Source organism: Myotis myotis, unplaced genomic scaffold (genome assembly GCF_014108235.1).
Source record: "Myotis myotis isolate mMyoMyo1 unplaced genomic scaffold, mMyoMyo1.p scaffold_m19_p_8, whole genome shotgun sequence".
In the NCBI taxonomy this organism is placed as follows: domain Eukaryota; kingdom Metazoa; phylum Chordata; class Mammalia; order Chiroptera; family Vespertilionidae; genus Myotis; species Myotis myotis.
Window position 1 is genome coordinate 2,875,262 of NW_023416390.1, and position 24,604 is coordinate 2,899,865.

General features: G+C 55.9%; 2 protein-coding genes across 6 annotated transcripts in view; one reads left to right on the forward strand and one right to left on the reverse strand.

Annotated features, from left to right (window-relative positions):
* The first annotated feature begins 11,136 nt into the window (after positions 1–11,136).
* On the forward strand, positions 11,137–14,457 carry CUNH2orf88 (chromosome unknown C2orf88 homolog). Its single transcript, XM_036318871.1, has one exon. It carries the CDS (start codon positions 11,174–11,176, stop codon positions 11,537–11,539), a length of 366 nt encoding a protein of 121 aa, XP_036174764.1. The 5' UTR covers positions 11,137–11,173; the 3' UTR covers positions 11,540–14,457.
* The window catches only part of HIBCH (3-hydroxyisobutyryl-CoA hydrolase), a 28,705-nt gene continuing 17,194 nt past the window's right edge, over positions 13,094–24,604 (reverse strand). The window contains exons 10-15 of one of the 5 annotated variants that reach the window (XM_036318867.1): positions 22,072–22,130; positions 21,369–21,450; positions 18,893–19,012; positions 18,548–18,581; positions 16,732–16,822; positions 15,490–16,046 (exon numbers count right to left, since the gene is read on the reverse strand). In XM_036318867.1, the coding sequence (XP_036174760.1) occupies positions 16,034–16,046; positions 16,732–16,822; positions 18,548–18,581; positions 18,893–19,012; positions 21,369–21,450; positions 22,072–22,130 (399 nt within the window). In that variant the 3' untranslated portion in view covers positions 15,490–16,033. Of the gene's footprint in view, positions 13,229–15,489; positions 16,047–16,731; positions 16,823–18,547; positions 18,582–18,892; positions 19,013–21,089; positions 21,245–21,368; positions 21,451–22,071; positions 22,131–24,604 lie in introns of those variants that run through there. The other 4 variants (XM_036318868.1, XM_036318866.1, XM_036318870.1 and 1 more) reach the window with 4 other exon arrangements.

Genomic DNA, 24,604 nt, shown 5'->3' on the forward strand with positions numbered 1-24,604 from the left:
CTGCCCCAGGCGCCCTGTCCTGCCCCCGGTGCCCCCTCGCACTCGCTTGGTCGTCCACTCACTCCTGACCCTCGGCTGCTCGAGTCCCCCCTCCCTCGCTCACTCTGTCTCCTGTCCAGTCTCCCCGCTCAGTTCCACTCAGTTCCACGCGACCCCTGACAGCCTCTTCCCTCGCGCACCCTCCTCCCTCGGCCACTTCCAGAGCATCTCCCCCACCTTGTGGTTTCATTTACTTACAGCAGCGGTTCTCAGCCTGTGGGTCGCGACCCCTTTGGGTGTCGAAGGACCCTTTCACAGGGGTCGCCTAAGACCATCGGAAAACACATATATAATTACATATTGTTTTTGTGATTAACCACTATGCTTTAATTATGTTCAATTTGTAGCAATGAAAATACATCCTGCAGATCAGATATTTACATTATGATTCATAACAGTAGCAACATGACAGTGATGAAGTAGCAACAAAACGATTTTATGGTTGGGGGTCACCACACCATGAGGAACTGGATTAACGGGTCGCGGCATTAGGGAGGCTGAGAACCACTGACTTACACTGAAGTCTTTGGTCCGTGGGGCCGGCTCGCTTCCTGATGTACATACAGCAGGCACGGAACCGGCTTTGTTTTCCCCGCTCTGCCGGGTCTTCCCGACACCCCCTGTTAGGGCGCCCCCCTCTCCCCCCTGCTGGCTTGCACGCAGGGGCATGCACCCTGAACCCCCCACGCAGCCGCTCCCGCTGGACCTTGTTAGTTTCACTGGCTAATCCATGTCCACGCCCCTGAGCGGGTAGGGCCCTTACTGCTCTTCCTCAGAATTTCCCGGCTCCGCTTTCTTCGCTTACTATGACCATGGGAACTTTGGATTAATTTACCCAATTCCAGTCTGTACTTCTATTCTGATAATTTATGAATGTAAAACACTGCTTTATGATAGTGAGTCTTCCTAGCAGAGAACACAGTGTATCTTTCCATTTAATTAAGCTAATGTTTGAAAAATATTTATTTATTTTATTAAAATATAATTGACATATGAATTATATTAGTTCCAGGCATATAGCATAATGACTTGATATATTGTATAGTCTCTTTTGAAGAGGGGCAAACTCATGTCTTTTTTATTTTAATTTTTAAATTATAGTTGACATTCAATATTATATTAGTTTCAATGTATACTGTATTTTATAAAATATGTTTTTATTGACTTTAGAGAGAGAGGAAGGGAGAGAGAGAAACATCAGTGATGAGAGAGAATCACTGATGGGCTGCCTCCTGCACGCCCCACACTGGGCAGGTGCCCTGACCTCCTGGTTCACAGGTCGAGGCTCAACCACTGGCCACCGGCGGCCTGAGAGGAAGGGGCAGAGCGGCCCCTGGCAGCGGACGGCGAGAGACAGGAGGACAGGAGGGGCCTGCCGCGGGCTTGGGGAGGCCGGCAGACTGGTTGCTTCTGCCCTGGGAGCTGGGAGGTGAGTACCCATCTCTAAGCTTCCCCTTCCGGCCCCAGCTCACGCCGGACAGGACAGGGGCCAAGGGGCGCCGGGGGGAGCCCGAGGTCCCTGAGCCACTCCAGGAGGGCTGTGCCCTGGAGCTGGAGGGAGGGACTGGGCCTCAGGCGGGGCCTGGCATGGAGCCGATCGGTCAGGTGGTCAGCGCAGCGGACGGCCAGGTCCGGGTGAGTGTGCCCACCTGAGCCCACAGGTGCGCACTGAGGAGGCGCAGGCCCGTGGGCGCCCACACCGTGTGGTCGGCTGCTCACTCCAGTGCCCTCACCAAGCCCTTCCGGCCCGTCCTCCGTGCGGTGCGCCCACTGCCTGGGTGAGTCCGGCACCGTGAGGGACCGGACGCTCCAGTCCCTGTAAAGTCTCAGGGACCAGCTGGTCTGTCGCGTGCACGGCCCAGGCCCTGCCATCTGGCTGCGCTGCACCCTCACACCTGCGGGCTGTGGGCGCAGGTCCCAGCCTGGGGGACATCTCTCAGGGTCAGGGAGGGCATCTCTGCGGGGTCAGGGAGGGCATCTCTGCGGGGTCAGGGAGGGCATCTCTGCGGGGTCAGGGAGGGCATCTCTCAGGGTCAGGGAGGGCATCTCTGCGGGGTCAGGGAGGGCATCTCTGCGGGGGTCATCCCTGGGGCGCCCCTGGAGCACCGCGCGCTGAGCGCAGAGCGCACGGAGGAGGTCGCCTGTGGATGGGATGCTGTGAGCGGGTTTGTGTCGGAATCTCACTGCTCAGGAGGCGCCGGCTGACTCGTGAGGCGGGGACCTGGGGGGGGGGGGAGCTTGTTTTAGGGAGAAACAGGCCTGAAAGTGTCTGGAGAGAGGGCGTGGGCGTGTCCTGAGTGCGCGCCGCCCGCACCGTGCTCACCCCACGCGGGCTCACCCCACGCGGGCCTGAGCTCAGGGCCGGTGCCGCTCGGCCCCGACCCGACGCGGGGCGCACCGTTCCCGGCGGCGGGGCGGGCGGGGCGCGGAGGCCGGGACTTCGGGGTCTCGTTCCCGCTGGGGCGGCGCCCGCAGAGTGTTTGGGGGCGTGAGGGTCCCGGCCCCGCCCCCCGCGGCCCAGGCTGCGCGGCCCCGCCCGAGCTCCGTGCGCCCGGCGGCGGGAAGGCGGGGACCCGCGAGGCGCGGCGGGCGCGGCGGGAGGAGGGGCCGAGCGCGGCCGAAGGACACCCCGTCCTCCGCCGGCCGCCCCCGGGCTCCCGCCGCCGCCTCCCCGCCCCGCGGCCCGCGCGCAGCTGCGGAGATGCCGGGTAGGTGCACATCTGGGCGCGCGCGTGTCGGGGTGTCGGGTGTCGGGGTGCACCTGCTTGTCCGCTTCGCTGGTGGTTTCCGCGGGAGACGCGGGAGTTGGGGGCGCAGATTCCCGCAGACCCAGGTCGCAGCTGCGCGGACGGAGCCCCTCGCCCGCCGGGATGGAGACCAGCCCCCCTTCCCCGCTCCCCCCGCCCCCAGACTGAAGGGAGACTCGGGGGAGCCTGCCTGTGCGCATGTCCCTGTCCGCGGGCGCAGGGTGCGATCTGCTCCGCAGATGATGGGGTGTCAGGGCTGCGGGGCCGGGGCGGGGAACTGGCTGCCGGGGAACTGGGGTGCAGAGGAACTGGGGTGCAGGGGAACTGGGTGCAGGGGGACTGGGGTGCAGGGGAACCTGGTGCAAGGGAAATGGGCGCCGAGGAACTGGGTGCAGGGGAACTGGGTGCAGGGGGACTGGGTGCAGGGGAACCTGGTGGAAGGGAACTGGGCGCCGAGGAACTGGGTGCAGGGGGACTGGGGTGCAGGGGGACTGGGGTGCAGGGGAACCTGGTACAAGGGAACTGGGCGCCGAGGAACTGGGTGCAGGGGGACTGGGTGCAGGGGAACCTGGTGGAAGGGAACTGGGTGCCGAGGAGCTGGGGTGCAGAGGAACTGGGGTGCAGGGACGGACCCGAGCCGCCGGCAAACCCTGGCCTTGGCGAAGCTACAACCTGAGCAGCCGGAGGGAGCGCGGTGGCCCCGGCGCCCCGCCCGCAGGGACCGAGTCCCGCGAACCCCCTCCTCCCGGGCCTGTGCCGGGCGGGCCGGGGTCACCGGGGCGGGAGGAGGGGGCGCTTTCAGGACGGAGCGGAGCGCCCCTCCGCCGCCGCTGCCCGTCCCGCACCGGGAACGCCGCCTCCAGCGTCCGTGTTTGCCATCGAACGGCTGCTACCGATGGAGACAGCCTCGCGGGAAGGGCGCCTCCCACCCTCGGCGTCTCCCGACCCAGCTCCGGCGCGGGAGCCTCCCTCCCCTCCTCCCTCCCCCCCTCCCCGCAGACCCGCGTCCACGGACCCCACGGCTGCCCCCGGGCACCTGGCCAGCCCACCTGTGGCACCACGTGCGGGTTCTGCGGGAGAGCTGCCGCCTGGTCCAAGGAGAGTCCAGGGCGGAAACCACAGTGGGACACGGAAGCTCCAACGTGGCCCGAGCCAGCGAGGCCTCCCCACAGCTTCAGCTCCGGGCGGCGGGGGCGAAGGGGGTCTCCATCAGCTCAGGCGGGGACGGAGCAGCACAGCCCCTGCCTCACTGAGCGGCCTCCCGTCTCCCTCCCGCTCGGCCCTCTGAGCTGCAGGCCTTCCCCGCTGAGCGCAGCCTCAGCCTCACCCACAGTGGACAGTGGACAGTGGACAGTGGACGGTGCCGAGGGCAGTGGTTCCGGCCTCCGCTCGGAGTCGCCAATGCAGTGATGCATCTGCCCATTTCTTCAGCGCAAACCTTTTTTCCTGGTATTACGTTCAGCCTCCAATTTCCACTGCCCTGTCTCTGAATCCTGGTGGTGGCATCAGCCACCGTGTTACTCTACCGGCGGCCGTCACCTGCACAGGCGGTGCGGGGCTGAGGACAGCGGGACAGGCCTCTTTGCTGAGCCTCTGGGAGCCTGTGCCCCGCAGACGGCCCTGACTTTGGGAGCCCAGTTTTGGAGCCTGGCCCTGACCCCTACCAGCTTCGTGACCTTGAGAAACTTCTTTTCCATGTTAATGAAATTAGGTTGGTACCATCTACCTTTCAGGGTGCTTGCTGGGAGTCGGGGTACCATCTACCTTTCAGGGTGTTTGCTGGGATTTGGGGTACCACCTGCCTTTCGGGGTGCTTGCTGGGAGTCAGGGTACCATGTACCTTTTGGGGTGCTTGCTGGGAGTCAGGGTAACATGTACCTTTCAGGGTGCTTGCTGGGAGTCGGGGTACTGCCTGCCTTTCGGGGTGCTTGCTGGGAGTCGGGGTGCTGAGTGCCGAGTGCAGTACAGGCTGGGAGCCTGGTCAGCGTGGCAGATGGCGCCGAGGGGAACTGGGGGAGCCGCTGAGCTCAGCACTGTGCTCACAGCAGCGGCGGCATAAGGACACGTGAGGACACGTGATCACCCTTGCGGCGAGATCTTGAGTATTCTCTGCCCCGTCCCAGAAGTAAACTGTTTAAAAACCACTGCTTCTTAGCGAACTGCTAGTTCCTGGACATCCCAATCTTTCCCCAAAAATGTTCCCTGTTTACGGGTCAAATTTTGAATTTTGCCAGAGATTGGTATTAAACAACTGGTCTGTAATGCCTAGGAATTCTGATCGTCTGCTATAGCTTTGCTTTATTTTTTTCAAAGATAACTGCTGTTTATTGATCCAGAATTTCTCAAAAGTGTCCTTTTTTTCAATTGCAGTTCACCTTCCTATTACTTTGTATGGGTCTCGGGTGTACAACTGGGGGGGCGGTGTTTGAGTCTCTGCCTCCTGCTCTGCGTGCCTGCACTGGCTGTCGGATCCTGTGCTCACACCTGGCTCCTCCTGCCCCTCGTTTGTGTCCAGCGGCCTCTGCTGCTTCTCCCGCCATGAGGGTCCTCTGGCCTTTCAGCTTAAAGAGCACTTGCTTTTAGGAAAGCAAACCAGTGGCCCTGTCTCCTTCCCCTAATTCAGTGGTTCTCAACCTCCCTAATGCCGCGACCCTTTAACACGGCTCCTCATGTTGTGGTGGCCCCAATTTCATTGTTACACACTGAACATAATGAAAGCATAGTGATTCATCACACAAACAATATGTAATTATATGTGTTTTCTGATGGTCTTAGGCGACCCCTGTGAAAGGGTCCTTTGACCCCCAAAGGGGTCGCGACCCACAGGTTGAGAACCGCTGGTCTAATTAACGTGCACCTGCCCTTGCCGGGAGTTTTCAGCTGGAGTTCCCGGCAGGAGGCTGTGCCGTGAACTGTGGCAGGTCGGGTGGAGAAACGCCGCCGCGGCGCGGGCGTGGGAAGCAGGGGAGTGACAGGCACTCCGGCGGCTCTGAGCTGGGAAGCGCCTGCGTGAAGAGTTGACTGACTCCTCACGGATTCCGAGCTGCGAGAGGCGGTGTTTCACCAGGGCTGACGGCCACGCAGGAGAGCGGCGATGAGTGCCAGGCGCCGGGCGGGAGGGCCTGAGGGCCGAGAACTAAGTCAGGACACGGAGCCCGTGCCCTGGTCACGTGACACCCGGGCCACGCTGCTGCCGGGCTGTGGCCTGTGCCTGCAGTCCCCTGCAAGAGGGAGAAGTGTGTCTATTTCAGTTTCATCCCCAGCACCTCACACTGTGAGCACGTGGGTGTCTGATGAATAGCCAGCCCTTAATTAGCATCGGTTAAGTGCCTCCACACGGGGAACTGTTCTGTGCAAATAGGAGAAAGGACTGCTGCCCTTGAGGAACCTTTCATCTCATTTGGGGAGACAGCATTTATACGTTAAATAGACTTAAATAGCCTGGGTATCTGATTAGGAGGATTCCGAGTACGGTTGAGGAATCGGTTGAGGAATCGCAGGAAGTCTGCCTGGAGGAGGTGGGCTTCCCGTAGCCTGGAAGGTGTGCACATTTGGTTTAGGCAGGGAAGAGGGGGAAAGGGTGCTGGTGGAGCAAAGGGGCAGTGGTGTGTTTCCGCACACGGGAAGGCTAGGAGAAGGGAACCCTAGGAGAAGGAACCGGCTGTGTAAGGAAATGTCTTTGGATTAGTGAGAAATCCAACAGATAAGAAGCAGGGCTGTACAATGTTTAAATTAAATGTACCTCTGCTCCCCCTCACACCCCAAACTACTGCACCATCAGCCACGGAGCAGGAACTCTAGATGCCCCTTAGGCCTGGGGGGTGTGTATCACAAAAGAATTGTTAAATTTTAAATAGCGAACTTCCTGAACTCGTGGTCCTTTGGCCGAGAGTCTACGTGGTTTGGACACTGTTCTCATGCCTCCACAGAAGAGTAATGGCTCTTCCAAGTCTCCAGCGTTGTCTGTGCTCTGCCTGGGACTGAATTCTGTGCTCAGCGCTTAGCACTCTTTTCATTTATTATTTACGCCTCCACTCGTTCTAAAATGTTTGAAGCGGTTTTACTACATAACATAGAGACTGATCTTGAGTTTGTAGAGAAGGGGCAAAACCCTTCCTCTACCCTTCTAGATTCATTGCTGGGCCTGCAGATCAAGCTGATGATAGATTAACAGGAAAACCCACTGAATTACCTATTTATGCCTGGGGGTCACAGAGGGAAGGACTTACATGCCATCCTACAAACAGGATCAAGTGTGAAGAGGCTCGGAAAAGGGGTCTGGGCTGGGGGGCGGGGGAAGGGGTGCTGTGGGAAGGTGACCAGAAACGTGTAATAAATAGGGTGGTTTAGTGCAGCGCCTGCCAGCTGGGGGTCTGCGGACCACTGGTGGCCATGAGGCCTGAAAGGCTGTCGGCCGTGGGTCTAGTGAGGTTTGCTCAGGTCTAAGAAAGGGGACCCTTCACAAAAGGGAACGGGCGCCTGATGCTGGAGAACCAGGGAAAGCAGAGGCTACCCGCCTTCAGCGCCGCAGTCCTTCAGCCAAGGTGGCGGGCCTGGGGGGGCCAACCAGCTCTGTCCCTTCCAACGCTGCTTCTATGTGCATCTTTATTGCTGACAGTATTGAAGTGTCCCCTGGCTTCCCCTCCCACCACCTGCCGCCTGCCCCCACTGTTAGCTGTGCTGAAGGACGGGCAATGCCTGTGTCAGGTCTTTGGCTGATCTCTTCCTGTCCGCTGCGCCCACCTGCCCTCTGAGATTGGTCTGTCTGCCCCGGGGCCATGCCTGTTTCTGTTCTGTTCTTCAGTTTATTGTGTTCATGGGACCCCACGTGTGCGTGAGATCATGTGATGCATTACTTCGCCCAGCATCCTGCTCTCCAGGCCTCCGTGCTGTCCCAGCGGCTCAGGGTTCCTTCATCACAGCTGCATCGCATTCCCTGGTGTAGACGTGCCACAGCTTTCTATCCACTCATGACTGATGGCACTCGGGCTGTTTCCAGATCTTGGCTACTGTAAATTACGCTGCTGTGAACATAGGGGTGCATATATCCTTTCTGATCGGTGTTTCTGGTTTCTTAGCTATATTCCTAGGAGTGGGCTCACTGGGTCAAATGGCAGTTCCATATTTAATTTTTTGAGGAAACTCCATACTGTACATACAGCTTGCAGATGAATACAAAGCTACACTGGTAGGGAAAACGCTGCCGTGACGTGGATAGAGACAGGAATGGAAGAGTCAAGAATATTTAGCCAGGCCGATGTGGCTCAGTGATTGAGCACCAACCCATGAACCAGGAGGTCACAGTGGGGTTCCTGGTCAGGGCACATGCCTGGGTGGCAGGCTTGATCCCCCAGCAGGGGGCATGCAGGAGGCAGCTGATGGGCGACGTTCCTCTCCCATCGATGTTTCCATCTCCCTCTCCCTGCCTCTCTCTCTAAAAAGTCAATGAAAACATAAAAGGAACATGTAGGTGGATCCCAGAGGATAACGTTGAGTTGACAGGCGATGGGAGCTGCTCAGCTCTTTCCCATCCTCTGCACGTACAGGCTGCCCTCGGGGGCCAGCACTAGGGCCTCTCCTCCTCACAGCTGCCCCTGGCCTGTGGGTCCTGCCCGGGGTGTCTTCCCTGAAACGGACTGAACTGTACCCCGTGAGAATGGGCCTCTTTGTCCGCACTGGTCCGCGTGGCCGTGGCTGGCTGCCTGCTTCCGTAAATGAGGCTTTGTCAGAACTCAGCCATGGCTCACCTCACGTGTTGTCCATGAGGCCTGTGTGAAACAGCGGGCCGAGCGGTGTAACAGAGCACAGAGCTCACACATTACGTGCTGGTGGCCCCGAGGGAAGGCTGGCCAGCCCTGCCGTGCACCCCGACTCCTAGGGCCCCACTAGCAGGTCGTCGCTAAAGGCCTGATGTGTTTGGAGCCTCTGCTCTGGGGCTGGTGTGAAACCCCCAGGGCGCCCAGCACTGGCCCCTGGTGTCGGGGCCCAGCAGTCCTGGTGCGCTGGGTCTTACGGACGGACGGACGGACGGACGGACGGACGGAGCCTTCCTGGGCACCCCTCCCAGCCTGCAGGGAAGCCTCTTGATGAGCCCCCCGCCCCTTTCTAAAGTCCTGCTTCCGTCCCCCAGCCTCTGCCAGCGTCTGCGCCCATGACCATGCTGGCGCTGCCGGAGCAGATCCGCTGTGGCCTTACAGCTGCCGCCTTCCCTCGGGGTCCCTCGGTGCTGCCCGCTGTGCAGGGCCTGACAAGGCCCGATGTGGGCGAACAGGGGTCCTATGGAAAGGACCCCACAGGGCGGCGTGAACACAAGTTCCCAACTGGGCAGCTCCGGTGGGGAGTCAGGCCCAGCTAGTAACCACTTTCCTAAAAGGCTTATCTCTGCCTTCAGCCAGGCCAGGGTGTCCGTGCATCTGGGCTAACACACCTGGAAATGCGAGAGGCCGTCCAGCCCCGCCTGGCTCCCTCCCTCCCTCTCGGAATCTTCCTTGGCTCCTCCTCCATCTCCTACGGGAAGAAGCTGGGAGGCGGTCCCTCCCTGGAGCACCTGAGATCTTGCTCCCCAGCACACGGCACATGGCACACATCCTCAGTTTGGCTCAGTAAACGCCGAAGAAGTCTCTGTAGCTCGGACAGTGGTTCTGTCCAGGCTTAACGCTGGTTTTGGTGAGAGGGCAGACCTGGCACTAGGTCTGATGAAACCGCTTCTGCAAACCTAAGACCCAGAAAGACGCTTCCTGGCCTGCCTGCACCTGGCACTCCTGGGTCCCCAGCATCATCTTCAGGTCAACCAGGTCCAGTCCCCTCAGCCACCCAGGCGCGAAGCAGAGGCCACGTCACCCATGCTCTCCAGGAAGTCGGGTCTCGTGAACGGGCCGCCACGCTCCCTGCCGGTTCTGCCGTCACCTCGGAGCAGGCACACGAGTGGACGCCACAGAGCGGACGGCTGGGCTTCCTCCCAGGGGCCGCAGGGGCACCAGCGTGCGACGGGAGGAACTGGGGAGACTGTAGAAACCGGCGCGCACAGCGGTGAGGCCTGGGCAAGGGCCACCGTTCTGGGCTTCCACTATGAACTGTTGGCAATAATTAAGCGCACGCTCGTGGCTACTCCTTTAGATCGGGGGGCGCAGACGTCCATCAACCCGGCTTACTTGGCGACTTCTTGGAGCCGGGTCTGACCCGACCACTACGGACGGTGCACAGCCCGGCCGCACTCCGACGCTGCCCGCCCCCAGGAGGCGCCTGTGTAAGAGCTGCATTCAGTGCTCCCGTCGGAAGCTGAGCAGACACATCACAAGGCTGCGGCCCCCTTGCAGCGAGAGAAACGGCCGACCTGCTGCCAAGGGCCGGACAGTCCACAGAACACAGTCGCACTGTCTCTGATGCGCTGAGATGCGGGAGGACGGAAGGGAGAAAGCCAGGCCAGCGCACCTTCCTGGGCGCCACTCGGCATTTCAGGCGCGCGCCCACACGCACAGCCGCAAGGGACGGGCTCCTTAAACCCCTCAAAGGGCAGTGAGAGGCCTGGGTGGGACGGACGCCCACCTACCTCCCAGGAGGAGTGGTGGTTTGTTGGAGCCCCCTTTTTTGTCAGCATCCCAAATAAGAGAATGAGATATTCAGGTAAGGAACCTTTAACCTTAAGTTAATCTGAGCTTTTCACAGGGATATCCAATTCAGCAGAAAACCGGGTGCACATATGCATCACCCATGGACACGGACAGTAAGGTGGTGAAGGCCTAGGAGGGGGTGGGGGGAAGGGACATATCTAAGTTTCAACAATAAAGCCTTTTAAAAAGACTGCGTATTTGTGGCGTGTGTGACCCCTGGCTTGCGGTCACCCTGCGGGAGACCCCTGCGGAGTGAGGGGTTAATGCCCGCCCGAGCACTCGCAGGAAGTGAAGTTGCATCGATGGTGTGTGAGCAGTGGGCACACCATGTCCCGGAGCTTCCTTCACCAGCAGGCGGCTATGGGGCCCAGAGACCAGCGTCGTCCCGGCCTCCACAGTGGATCTCAGCTAGAGGGGTTGAACTGTGTTTTCAGGGTCGTAAACTTTTCCTGACCTTGAACAAACGTGTTCCTCTCTGGTCACTGGCCACGTTCCCCAAGCGGTTCTCCTGGTTTCTGCTGATGAGACAGAGCTGGCGTCTGGCCCCCGGAGGACGTGGGAGCTGAGGGATAAGGGCGGAGTGATGGCGCCGAGTCCGCGTGCCAGGCCTTCACCGTGAAACTCCTCTCTCTCCACAGGCAGACGCCCCATGTGAAGAGGAAGGGGCGCCATCCAGGTGCCGGGGAGCGGTCAGCATCCCGTGGACAGGCATTTCCCAAGATGCTGCTGAGGTAGCCTCCGGGCCGGTCACGGTCACGGTCACGGCGTCCGCGCAGCATGGGCTGCATGAAGTCCAAGCAGACCTTCCCCTTCCCCTCCACCATCGAGAGGTGTGAGCCGCGGGTGCCGACGCCCGTCACCCAGGACGGGGAGGACGGGGAGGACGTGGAGGACGTGGAGGAGGTGGAGGGCGTGGAGGAGGTGGTGGAGGTGGAGGAGGCGGAGGTGGAGAAGGTGCAGGCGGTGGAGGAGGCGGAGGAGCCGGCACAGCCCGCAGAGCCCAAAGTCGTGGTGTCCGAGTTCGCGCACCGCCTGTCGCAGGAGATCCTGAGTGGCGCCCTGCAGCAGTGGGCAGACGGCAACGCCAAGTACGCGGACATCCCGTTCATCGAGAGTGACGGCCTCGGCGTGGCCCAGCGCTGACGCGGCGGGGCCGCGGGCAGGGTCGGTGCTAGTTCACATACATGAAACAGAAGCAAAGCCTTGTATGAATAAACACATGTGACTCCTTCTAAGTAAAGGCCAGTCTGTGACAATCGCCACAGCATAGGCCCCAGGTGAAATGTGTCTGCAGCAGGTGCTCCCGTGGTGGGAGTTCAGCGGAGAGGGCGAGCCACAGGCCTGTGGTCCCGCCGCCATCAGGGTGCCCGAGACAGGACAGCAGCGCCATCAATAAAAACGCAATAATGCCCGAGGCTCCAAGCAGCCTAGAGACACCCCTGAACTAACTAGTACGTGTGCTCGTTTACACCGAAACCCCACGGCACGGAGAGGATTTTTCGGGAAATGCCGTGGCAGTGGTGGTGCTCGAGCCACAGGAATTCACAGTGGGTTCTGTTTGTCAGAACCATGTGCGTCCAGGATCCCCATCTCCAGTGGCCCCGCTTTAGGAATCAGCTCTGAGGAGAGAGCCCCCGGGAGCCTGTCCTTCGGACACGTACGCTGCCCTGGCCAGGGCTCGGGGGTGGGAGTGGGGTCCGTACACCCAAAGGCTGTGGCTTGATTCCCGTCAGGGTCCATACCGAGGTTGTGGGTTCAATCCCCGATCGGGGCAACCAATCGATGTTTCTCTCTTCCACCACCTCTCTCTCTCAAAACAATAAAAACATCCTGGAGTGAGGGGTAGAGACAAGAGTGCTATGCTTTCACCTGTGACATGTTCCGCCTTGAACCTCAGGACCCTCGGCTCCGCCCTGAGCGGATGCCCCAGACTCTCCGCGGAAGGCACTTCCTAAGACAGTTGATGAAGTCCTGGCAGTAACGTTTAGTGCAGGAACCAAGGCCCGGGGACAGAACCGCACAAGAACACCAGCTGGGTGCCGGTAGGAACAGCGACCGGCGGCGGCAGGGCCTGGGCGTGGTGCTGAGCGTGCACCAGGCTTTGCTCCCAGCGAGGTGCAGGGCTCGAGGCTGCTGCTTATTGTGACACTCCTAGGGCATTTACTGCCATACACGGTGCTGTTCTCATAAAGCTGACTTTCCAGGAAGTTTCTTTAAAGGAATTTAGGACCGTTTGAGATCGCTAGTGACAGAACATGTAGAGGGGAAGGTGCTCAGACATAACTTGTAGGAAGACTGGGACTGAGTCTCTAGGGTGGTCTTTCCAGGACCTGCCCCGCTGAGTTTAACTGGAAAGAGCTAAGCCCGTGTGAGAGCCTTTCGTTAAGGAATGGGCTCCTCACGGAAGCCTCTGGAAGCTGAGACAGGCGTGGCCTCTCGTGAGGTAGCATGCAGCGGGCCTTGCAGCAGGCGGAAGTGCCACCGCTCACTTCACAGCCGTGCTGAGCCCCCGGCGAGCACAGGGGTCTGAGTCACGGGCTGAGGTCTGCGACGCGCATGGCGGGCCACCCCCCACTGCCCGGGACGCCTGTCACTCACCTTCCTTCCACTGGTCCCGGCCGTCCTAGCAGCTCAGGAAACCCCTCGAATATGAGGAACCGAGTCTCAGGCTGAGGCAGACACCCTCCCGACACGGCAGGTGCTTCCACGGAAGAAAATGCAGGTTTCTGAGTGTTTACACGACTCAGACGGGAGCCCGGGCCAAAGCCCAGAAGCTGCCGTTCTCACTCACTCCACACCTCCGCCTCGGGGCCCTGTGCACAAGGCCATGTGCTGGAAGACAAGTTACATAAACAACATTGTGAGGAGAAGAGCCACATGCCAGCAGCACACGGAGGGCCGCAGGCTGCTCGCTGGCTTATGCCAAGTGTTTAACCTCCGCTCCTGCTCTGCTCAGGGGTCACGGAAGGCCACCTGGTCCCCGTCGCTGTGTGTGACCCTGACACGATGCACCTCCCTTACCCCGTGGCCGGGCGCCCTGGCTCCCGAGCCCTTTCTCGGGGCGTGCGTCCTGCGCCACAGATCCTGGAGATGCACCTGCGTCGGGAGCAGGCGGGAGGGAGCCGCCGACACGCTGAGGTGCACGTGGTTGGCGCTGATGCCGAGATGCAGGAGGCCCTCTTTAATAGGACAGCTCAGGCTCCGTCAGGCCTTACTTTTAAATATTAGGTTTACTTCCTTTTAAAGGGGAAAGGACTGTTGGAGGGAGGAGACATACAACAGGGAAAACATCTGTTCCAACTTGTGTCACACGCAGATGAACTAAGATGGCCAGTGAGGGAGGAGAGCGGGGCAGAGTGTGAGGCGCAGCACGAACGCCAGCTCCCCAGAAGCACGTTCCCCACTGAGGACAGGCCAGCGCCCCACACAACACCAGCCCGGGGCCAGCACGGGCCACGCCCCCCTGCAGGCGGCAGAGGGAATGTGCCCACCTCCGTTAGGCACGTGACCTCCCCCACCGCTGGCCTGGCCTCCTGCCAGGTCAGGTCATCGCGGGCAGCACAGGCCTGGGTGCGAGCTCCCTCCGCTCTCGGAGGTTCTCTGCCAACTCCCCATTTTATTATTAGCTCTGAATGCACAGGCGTGAAGGGGATGGAAATGACTCCGGTCCCAAGGAATCCTTTGTCAAACTGCCTTATTGGCACTAAAAATAGGCACAGTAAAGGCACAAAGCATGAGATCCTGCATCCTAGTCACTATCACGGACATTTACGAGATGGAGAGACTGTACTTGTATAATGTGAGAAATCTGGAGGTGAGACACGCTGTAAATCCCGTCAGCAGTCATTTAAAACAAAGCCCTCACGTAGGTTTACTTCCTCCTGCATTTGTGTGACCACGCGGGACACACACAGCTCAGAGGCACTCTCTCCCTCTCATTTGGCAAAACTGACATTTTATCAGCCAGTTCCCCTCCAAGTCTTAGCTATGAAATGGAATATTTTTTCCAAATATTTTTGTGGAAACACTTCTTTGTACAATAAAGGTCTAGTTGCAACTAACTAGCTATGAGTTCCTATTTAATTTCAGGAAGCAAATGCTTTTAACACTGCGCACTTACAGGCTTTTCAACACAGAGGTCTTAGTATTTCCTGTGTTTCTCACAAACACAAAGTGAGCAGAACCCACTAATGCACGTGGCTGCGTGGCTGCGTGGCTGCGTGGGCCATTCGGTCCGACTCAGAGCGTTGAGAACAGAATGGTCAGCGTGCTCCTTATTGGGGCACCTTTATTCCTACTCTGCTCCTGAAGTTTCTGGAAGCTCCTTCATGCTGCATAGACTAAGAACAGAATGGAAAGCCAGTCCTCTGGGCTGCAGCTCCCCACCTATGGAAGGTCCAGGATAAAACCTTTGATGTCATTTTCAGTTCTACCACTTTCCTTTAAAAAAAATTTTTTTTAATTAATTTCAGAGAGGAAGGGAGAGGGAGAGCGCCAGAAACATCAATGATGAGAGAATCATGGATCGCTGCCACTCTGTTCTTACGACCCGGAAATTCTTAGTTTCTGAGGGTTTCCCCACGCAGGAAAAACTATACGGTTACAACATAAACAAGCAGCTGACCTTTAACTTATTCTCACCTAGACTTGCAGGTCCCTGCGGCTTCTGGTGCCCTGAACACCCTCGTTTTGTCAACAGGACCAGTTATTGAAGGGATTTCTATTCGAAGTGGAAGTCCTGTGTTCACGTCTGCCTCCTGACTGAACTGGGTAAGGACCAATGGCAATGCCCACACGGACGCTGGATGCCAACTGCAGGCACCAGGGCGTCCCCATCTCGGAGCCTGGACTCCCAGCTCCCACCTGCCGGTCAGCGGGTGCTGCGGAGGGAAGTGAGGCCCCACTCTCCCAGGGAGGGGAGGGTTAACTTTAGAAAAGCCGAGCCTGAGTGAATAACACTGGAGAGAGAACTTCACGAGAACCTTTCTCTTTGCCTGAGATTTCTAATGCTATAAAAGGAACACTTCTGTTACAGTTACTCATAATCATTTTAAAATAGACTTATACATGGAGAAAACTCTATGAAGCATTAACACAGTATCCAAAAACATGATTTTATTTTTTATCATCTGTACATAATCTACTTAATCAACATATAAACGCCTTCCCAAAGCCGGACATTAAGCTCCCATTCCCACCAGCTCTCCCACCCAATCTCTGAGGACCTCACGTGTCCCATCTCCAGTCAGGGGCTGGCAGACGTCCTCTAAAAGGGCGGAGAGGAAACAGCTTGGGCTTGGCAGGCCTCGTCTGGGCTGTGGTCTCCCGAGGGGAAGTGCACACAGGCGAGTCCAGCTACGCTCCAACGCTTTACTTGCGGACACCAGTGGTTCATGAAATGCCCGTCTCTGCTCTCCTTCCCCCCATTAACAGCAGAAGCCGCCCAGCTCGCGGGCATGTAAAGCAGCAGCCGACTCGGGCACGAGCCTCCGTTTGCCAGCCTCTGTTCCAACTGCCTCCCAAACCCAGGCACTTCACAACTTCAAATCGTTGCTCCCCAGAGACCTGAAGTAACTGCTCACAGCCTCATCAGTCACTTCCGCCAGGCTGGCCGGCTTCCACTTGGGACTCTGGTCTTTATCTATTAAAACTGAAGTGAAGAACAAGAAACGTCAGTTCATTCCTTGCTGAGTCACGATTCTAATTACCGAATGACAAACGCCTGGTACGAGGCGTGGCTTTCCAGCACATGTCTTTCTGCAAAGCGTGAATTTGTGTGTGTCTGTTCCTCTTAAAAGTGAAGCCCCACAGATTCCGGAGGGGCGGCCACGTGCTGATGAGGACCGTGTGGCAGCCACCAGCCCAGGCCTCCAAGCGGAGCCAGGGTTCGGGGCTAGAAGCCTCGTCGTCTTCCGGCAAAGCCGTGAAGGAAGCCTCCTGTTATAAAGCAGCTGGACCAGCGCTGGGGTGACTGGGAGGACAGCAGGAGGGAGAGGGCCTCCCTCACCCAGCTGAGGTGAGGGAAGATGACTGAAGGGAGAGGAAGGGGCTTACGCATAACTCAGCGTGGACCCTGCCTTCTGCTGAGCCCTCTGCTCACAGCCCTGAGTCAGAGCGCCGACGCCACCGGCATCATGAGAAGCCCCTCCAGCCTCAGTGGTGTCATCACTGAGTGCAGCCAGGCAGACCCCACAGGAGGGTGAGCGCAAGGCGTCTGTAAGGCCCCTTTACGGGGGGGAGGGGGGGGTGTCAGCTTCTGGCTGACAGTGCGCAGCTACCGATGCTGCCACTGGGGACTGACGGGGCAGGCAGGGCCGCTCTGGGGGGTTTCTTACGTTGTCGCAAAGCCGTGAAGGGAAGGGGCCGCGCTCACATGGCTGTGGCGGGCGGTCTGAACCATGCTTACTAGTAAAACGTGCACAGTCCCTGTGAAGAGTGGAAACATATCAACAGACAAACCCTACATGAACCAGACACCACCTTTAGGGTTCAAGGTAAATGACGAGAGCAGCCACCTGGGACAAGGAAGCAGGCTGCCTGGGGGGTGGGGGTGGATGCATAGTTAAGTGTGGACACCGGGGTGCAGTTCAGCTGCCTGGCTGAGGCCCCAGCATCAGCATCAGCATCAGCATCAGCATCCAGTGAGGGTGCTGACCATGATGTCATCCTCCCAGCCAACCTGAGCTGCACATCCGGGGCAGTGCCTGTGCAAGCAGCCCTGGGACAGGCTTTCCGCCAGGACCCCCGGGCCCCCTGCCAATGCCGTCTGCCGCCCAGACGTCCCCTCAAGGGCAGAAGAAAGAGTGATCAACTCGGAGTCTATTTTATTCCCAACGAGCACTTTGTCAGCAGACAGGCAGCCTGCATGGAGGCAGCTCCGCCCGCAGGTCCCTGAGACGTGGACCAATCCGCCCGCAGCTGCTCTGCTAGAATGACCTGCTCTGCTTTCCCTGACGCCCAGAAGTCTGCTCTACATGCTGACAACAAACACCTCTGACAACCACTCCCCTAATGTGCTACTTTACTTAATTTGATGACATATTTTATAATTAGCAAATTAACGCAAACATTTGATTATGCAAAAACACCGCCCAGTTTTCCTGAGAACAGATGCTACTTTCCGAATAAAAAGGTTATGCTGGTTAACGAGGGGCTACCCTTTCTCCTCAGTAAAAAGTAGCCCGATAAGAACCTGCATTGTAATCAGAAGTTAATGCAGCTCGGTTTCAACTCTTTCCTTAAAATCATGACAGTGTATCTAGAAACAACACCTGTCTTTTTTAAGTTTAAGAAGGGTTGCTCTCACATAAAATGAAGGTTTGGCAGCAGAACCCAAGTATCACATGGATCCTCCTAAAATCAGAAGTCTAGGCTCTGATCCCATGTTGCTGGGAATTAGTGGGGGAAATGCCTATCTTACTGGTTTCTGTATGACCTATGGCCCCCTCCGACGCAGCGCGATGTGCCTCTGAGAGGGTCTGAGCCCAGGCTCACTTCAGATAGGAGATCAGGCCATAAGCTCAGAAGTTCCCCACGCAGTGCCCGGTGTTGACCGAAGCTCTATTCAGGCAGAGCGCATCCGGTCTTACTACATGAAAGTGATCAATAAAAACATGAGGAAACCAGACATGCAAAGTGTAGGCAGAGGGAAACTCACAGAAGTAACAGCTATGTTTTTAGGGAGATGGGCATATGCATAAAAATTATTGCAAATTTGCTAGGAATGAAAAAAATCAACCACTTGCTTCTTCTAAATATACTGGCTTTGAAGATAAGCAAAAATATAAATAAAAACATTCCCGTATTTTACTCATTACGTATATGGTTTTCTCCTGCATTGTGCGGAATAAACGTCTCTCTGAGGCTTCAGCAACAGCATGAGTGACAAGCTCACACTGCCTCTGCCCGTGACTTTAAAAGCAGGGTGACCTCTGGCATATAAATTAGGGAGCAGTGAGCAGTCATGTAAGTTTTTAAAACAATATCGGATGCAATGACTTATCTCCCCTATAAGCCAGTTGGTAATTTTTTAACACTTTGCAATCTGTATAAAAGTCTAGTTTTCACTAATTAGACAGCAACCATCTTGGATGAACAGTGTGTGCTCACATTCTGCTCCCATGAGAGCCGAAGGAGCCAGCTGTCACTCACCTGCCCGGACGCCTTCGGGAAAGTCATGGCCTCCCTGGAAGACACGAGAGGAGGGAGAGCTTGTGAGCGCCCTTGCTCCTGGAGACCTCTCTCTACACCCGCTGAGCTCCCACTCCCACGCCACTGCTGCCACAGCATCAGAGACGGACCGACGGGTCCCCACTCCACCACCACCCATCCCCTCTGCTCAAGTGTCTCCACGGCACCTGAGCTAACTGGCCCACTGTGTTTCTACAGAGACATCCACGGCCGTTTTCCTATCGATGGCTCCGTGTTTTGCACGCTCCACAATGACCATACGTTAGCTGGTAGCTCTGGAATGGTAACACTTAGACCAATGCTCACCACACAAGCTTGGCTCAGCCGGTACTCCATGGTCAGCACGTCCTTCAGGCTCTGTGAGGACCCCTCTGTGAGCTGCCGCAGGGTGATCTTGAGAGACGTTGGAGACATCTTCTGAATTACCTGTTAGGAAGAAGCATTTGCTCGTTGTATACCAATAGTTCCTCTGCTGTCTATAACAAACCAGCTGAGTTTTGGTATTAATCATGTTAAAATGTGCTCCTTCATACAGCACTTTTAGATGACAAAGTCCTAGCAAAGTTAGGCTACACTTTAGGCCAGTGATGGCGAACCTTTTGAGCTCGGCGTGTCAGCATTTTGAAAACCCCTAACTTAACTCTGGTGCCGTGTCACATACAGAAATTTTTTGATATTTGCAACCATAGTAAAACAAACAATGATACTTTTGATATTTATTTTATGGATTTAAATGCCATTTCACAAAGAAAAATCTACCAAAAAAAGTGACTGAGCATGTCACCTCTGACACGCGTCATAGGTTCGCCATCACTGCTTTAGGCTAATCCGGCCCAAGCACCAAGCAAACGTTCCCTAATCCATGACAGTCAGGAAAAGTCCATCCCTCCAACTGCTGAGACGGACTCAGCGGGAGCCCATCAGCGCGTGTGGAATGTGCCATCACTGGGTGTGCACCGAACACCCTGTTTCTATTCAACGATTAGTAAGGATGTTGAAGAAATGATGTCTCTCTCACAGTCAATCCTGGAGAGAAAGGGACCCCGAGATGTAGAGGCCGTGGTAGCGCTTGGCACAGGAACGCGGCTAAACCCCTGGGACCCGCAGGAAGAGCACAGGGACCCGGGGACACCCGGGGCGAGGAGCCATCCGAGAGGCTCGCCGAGAGAAGCACTGGGACCTCCGACAATCCGTCCAGCATCTCTCTCGTCTGCAAACGTTTCACCTGACACCAACGGCTATCTTCTCCTTCAGGTGGTTCTGGGTGGTTCTGGGGTGTCTACCTCGGCCAGGAAGCCTCAGCGGGAGTTTGATCCCACGTCACGTCATGTCATGTCACATCACTCCCAGCAGAGATGGGCATTTTGGAGCCGCGTTCATTCACCAGAGCTCCAGGTGAGCCGAGTGAGAAGGAAACTCGCACTTCCTGTGAGTGTGTGTGTGTGTGTGTGTGAGTGTGTGTGTGTGTGAGTGTGTGTGTGTGTGAGTGTGTGTGTGTGTGTGTGTGAGTGTGTGTGTGTGTGTGTGTGTGTGTGTGTGTGGCCTCGCCGGATGGGCTTGCCAGAACCCCTTTCTGTGTGTGGGACGATCACACACGAGAGGGACAGAGGCAGCGGGAGGGCGTCCAGCGCCCCCTCAGCCAGGGGGGCAGTGCTCTCAAGGGAGGTGGTCCCTGCACATCTGAGCTGCTGTAAAGTGACACCAGATCGCCTGTCAGGCAAAGTGCTGCGTGGCTGTTTGCAAATGGAGCTGCTAAGGGCACACTTAGCCACGTCGCTGAGAACAGTGATAACAGGAATACTATTTTTTATGTTGCTCTGGAACAAGAGAACCAACGTGAAGTCAGAATCCCTGAAACAAAAAACCATCATCTACATTTATGCAAACATTCCTAAAAGCTGGAATAACGTTAATGACTTTGTGAGTCAGGGAGAGAGACCACTGTCCCACCTGCTCTGACGCGTGCCTGCCGCATCTAGGAGTCTGAAAGCTGTCTCAGGGGTCTAACCTGCCGGCATGGCATTCCCACAAAGCGGCGCCTCCTGCTGTCGCCAGCCGAGCTGGCGGTGGAAGATCGTGTCCCTGAGACTGAGAAACTGCTGAGGCTCAGCGGCGGCTGGAGACGGAGCCCCGTGCTAGTTGAATCAGTTGACTGCCACGCGTCCAAGACGGAAACCATCCCCACACGCCACGATATTTTGAATTTAATTTAAAAAATCAATGTGCAATGAGTACTATAAAAATAAATATATTACTCACAATCCGGGTGTTCTTGAATATTTCCAGCTGAAAATTCTCATGAAAAATGATTTTAAGTTGATCAGAGCTGCCACTTAAGGAAAACGTTTTTTTATAGACGCTCGAGGCGTGTGGGGAAGGTCCGCGCTTGCGTCTACAGATACTTATGGCGCACAACGGGTTTTAAAAGATTTTTCTTTTTTTTATTAAACCTACTGCCTAGAAAGACCATATATTGAGCTGCTGCTCATTAAACAGAACTTACCAATCAGTGTCACTCCTGCAACCTGCTGCAAGGTGACCGTCCCTGCTGCCCAACCTTCTAATACACACACCCTGGTGCTTCCCCAGGACCGGAGGGCCCTGCAGGGGAAGCTGCCCCGGGCTCCCTGTGATGGCCAAGGGCTTGGTGACCGGCACCTGGGTTTGGTAAGGTTTTGGGGAACAACAACAGTGGGCTATGCCACCACCACAGAAACCTGCCCCCTCGCGGCCTCCCGCCCGAGGGCCCACCTCGCTCGGGCAGAAGTGACCCAGGCGTTACCTTCAGCTGCTCCAGGGCGAAAGGCGAGCCGTCTCGCTGTAAGTTTTCAATAATCTGCTCCACCGTGTTGGCGGAGAAGCAGCTGTAGGAAAGGAGACACATGATGTCACATGACGATCCCGTCCTCCTGTGACAGCCAGAGCCCAGCACAGGCCTCCCTCCCTCTGACAGGCGCAGGCGCTAACGCTGCTCTGCTCTTGGTGACGCAGAGCAGAGCCCAAGTCTTCTCTGTGGGCCGCCTGCACCGTTATTTGTAAGTAAATGATATCAAAACTGAAAAATTGGTGCTTCTAACTGTAGAGACGGTTGTCTTATTTTCCAGTAGTTTCCTCCTCCTGTGTTCTTAAGCCAGTCTGTTAATCTCTCAGATCATGACACTAAACCACTGGCCGAGGGGTTCGATACATCGGACCTTCAGGGAAGATGACTTTACAAAGATAAAAGGTAAGTTAACTCATTTATTTCTAGCCTCTCTTTCCCACTTTAAAAAAAAAAAATGTTTTTCAATAACATGAGTCGATGCACCTAAATCAATGGGTTGGTCTCCCCCAACAGAGTGGCCAAGGAGCTGTTTTCAAAGGTGAGTGAAATAAAAGCACTGTGCTCTCCAGCTGCAGCATTAGGTGCATCCTCAACACAATGGCATTCCACTAGCAGGTCCCATTTCCCAGCCCCCAGGGACAGGGGCACCCGGCTCGAGTACCTGTTTATCCTGCCCAGGTGCTCCTCCAGGGCGAACGCCTTGCCCTCATCAGCTTTGGACTGTTTGAAAAGAAAAATATTGACATTCATTTGAAGTAACTCAAATCCTTTAAAAATCTTCAATCAGTTCATATTGAAGGATACACTATGTGACAGATTATCGCTTTCAATCCAATTCCATCCAACCGTCTCCTGACTGCCTACCACTGTGTTCAAAACTCAGACGTGTCTATTCCAGGCCAGCACCTGACAGGGTCGAAGGCCAAGTGCTCCTGTACTTTTATGTCACATCATCTCTGTGACACATGTTCGTCACAGTGTGTCAGGAAGTTCAAGGACTGTGAGGACCGAGAAGTCGCCCTGCCCAATGCCACGTGAGGCAGGCATCCCGCCAGCTCCCTGCAGCCGCAGAGATAGAATAGCGCCCTGAGTGCGGGGCAGCTGTGGCTAGAGCTTGTGTTTAATTCTGGGCCAAAAATAAGACCTCATGTTTCTAGCTCTAATTCACCCTCTTCCACCTTCATCGTTCCTCACTGCAGCGTCCTCACAACCCAGGGCCCTCGAATGCACCAATTCCAGTTTATCCAGGTCATTCATTTTTCTTTAATATGCTTTCATTGATTTTAGAGAGAGAGGAAGGGAGAGGGAGAGAGAGAGACACATCGATGATGAGAAACATCGATCGGCTGCCGCCTGCACGCCCCCTCCTGGGGATCAAGCCCAGCACCCGGGCATGTGCCCTGACGGGGAATAGAACGGGTGGCCTCTTGGTGCGGATGAGCCCCATCAGTGAGGTGCATCGGTCGGGCTCACAGTCCTTCCTAAAGTGTGCACACACACCTTCGCTGGTGTAGCTGAGTCCTAGCAAAGCCAGCACGACGCCACGGGCCCGTCTGCTTTGGATAGGAGGCTTTTATGAGGACCAGCTGGGGCAGCCCGGGCAGTCCTTCCGGGCCATGCAGGCACACTCAGCACTAACGCTTTTTTTCCTCAAAGTAAACAAAATGTGGATCACAGTATATTCTAGAAACATAGTCCACACACTCAAGGTTTATTAAGACTGGTCTGGGGGTGATCATGTGCTTTAAGCCAATATTAAAAATTGACTCCTATAGCCCTGATCGGTTTGACTCAGTGGATAGAGCGTCAGCCTGCGGACTCAAGGGTCCCAGGTTCGATTCCGGTCAAGGGCATGCACCTTGGTTGTGGGCACATCCCCAGTGGGAGATGTGCAGGAGGCAGCTGATCGATGTTTCTCTCTCATCGACGTTTCTAACTCTCTATCCCTCTCCCTTCCTCTCTGTAAAAAATCAATAAAATATATTTTTTAAAAAATTGACTCCTGTAAATCTTGGTAGAAGAGATATAAGGAATGAAAAGATGACTGGTTTTTGTTCTCTTTTATGGATGAAAAGTCCAGAATCTCTTAGACCTCACAGAAAATTCACAAGTGCTACTGGTTTATTCCACACATCTGTACTTTCCTACATAAAATAGTTATATTATCACGTGCCCTGTTTTCTGCGTGTGTCACAAAGGCCTGAGGACTGATCACTGGGTTTCTGAAACAGGCTCCGTGTTTATGAAGTTTCTCCTCCTGGAGCAGATATGCTCCGTTCAGTGCCCTCAGCTAGGGAGCGCTCTATTTCTACACTGTACAGCCCCCTTCAGTGCTCACAGCCCAAGGGTAAGGAGGCTGGGCAAATGGTTTGATGCCGGAAGCCGGTCCATCCTTGCTGCTTGACACAGTCGCTGCAGGAAAGAAACATCTGCACAGCATATGTTTCAAGGGACCTGGTGTATATAGCATACTGTTCTTAATATGTTTGCTCCCCTTAGCGCTGTGTGTTTTAACCAAGGTCACCTCTCCAAGAAAGGTTGTTTCCCCGGGTAGGAATTTTTCCCTGAAGTCAGGGAGGGGATGAAACTCCTTAACTAAGTGCCAGGCGGGTAGTTAATCACTACAAACAATCATGCTTAAGCTACATAATCTTTACTCCCTGGAATGGAGATAAGAAACGCCCTAACCTTTGTAATAGAAATTGACAGGATTAAAATCAACTGGGATAAATACGGATGTAACAAGACAATAAAGAACTTCGCTGGAGATCCAGACCAGAACTTGGCTGGAGATCCTGGCTAGAGATCCTGGCTAGGCTGCTGATCAACTGAATGCTGTCTCCGTGTCCTTCCTTCTTCGCCGACTCCATCCACACCTTTGGGGACCCCTGGACCTGCTGGGGTTGGACTCCGGCAGTTTGAGGCTGCAACTTCCTCTGGCATGGGTCCACTATGAGGCCCACAGACAAGGGCCCTCCATAAATCATGACCATGCACAGCACTAAAGCTTTTGCCCCCTGCCACCTCGGCTGCATTCTCCGTCCCGCGTAACTTAAAATGCACAGAGGCTTAGTCTCACTCATGGCTCACGGCTGCCCACAGCCTGGAAACATAAGCAAGCACCTTCCATGTTAATATCTGGTCTTTTGTCTTCAGTTCCCAAAATAAAGGTGAGACGGGTGTCTTGTTTTCGT

Coding starts and splice junctions, on each gene's coding strand:
- CUNH2orf88 (XM_036318871.1), top strand. CDS start 11,174: ATGGGCTGCATGAAGTCCAAGCAGACCTTCCCCTTCCCCTCCACCATC.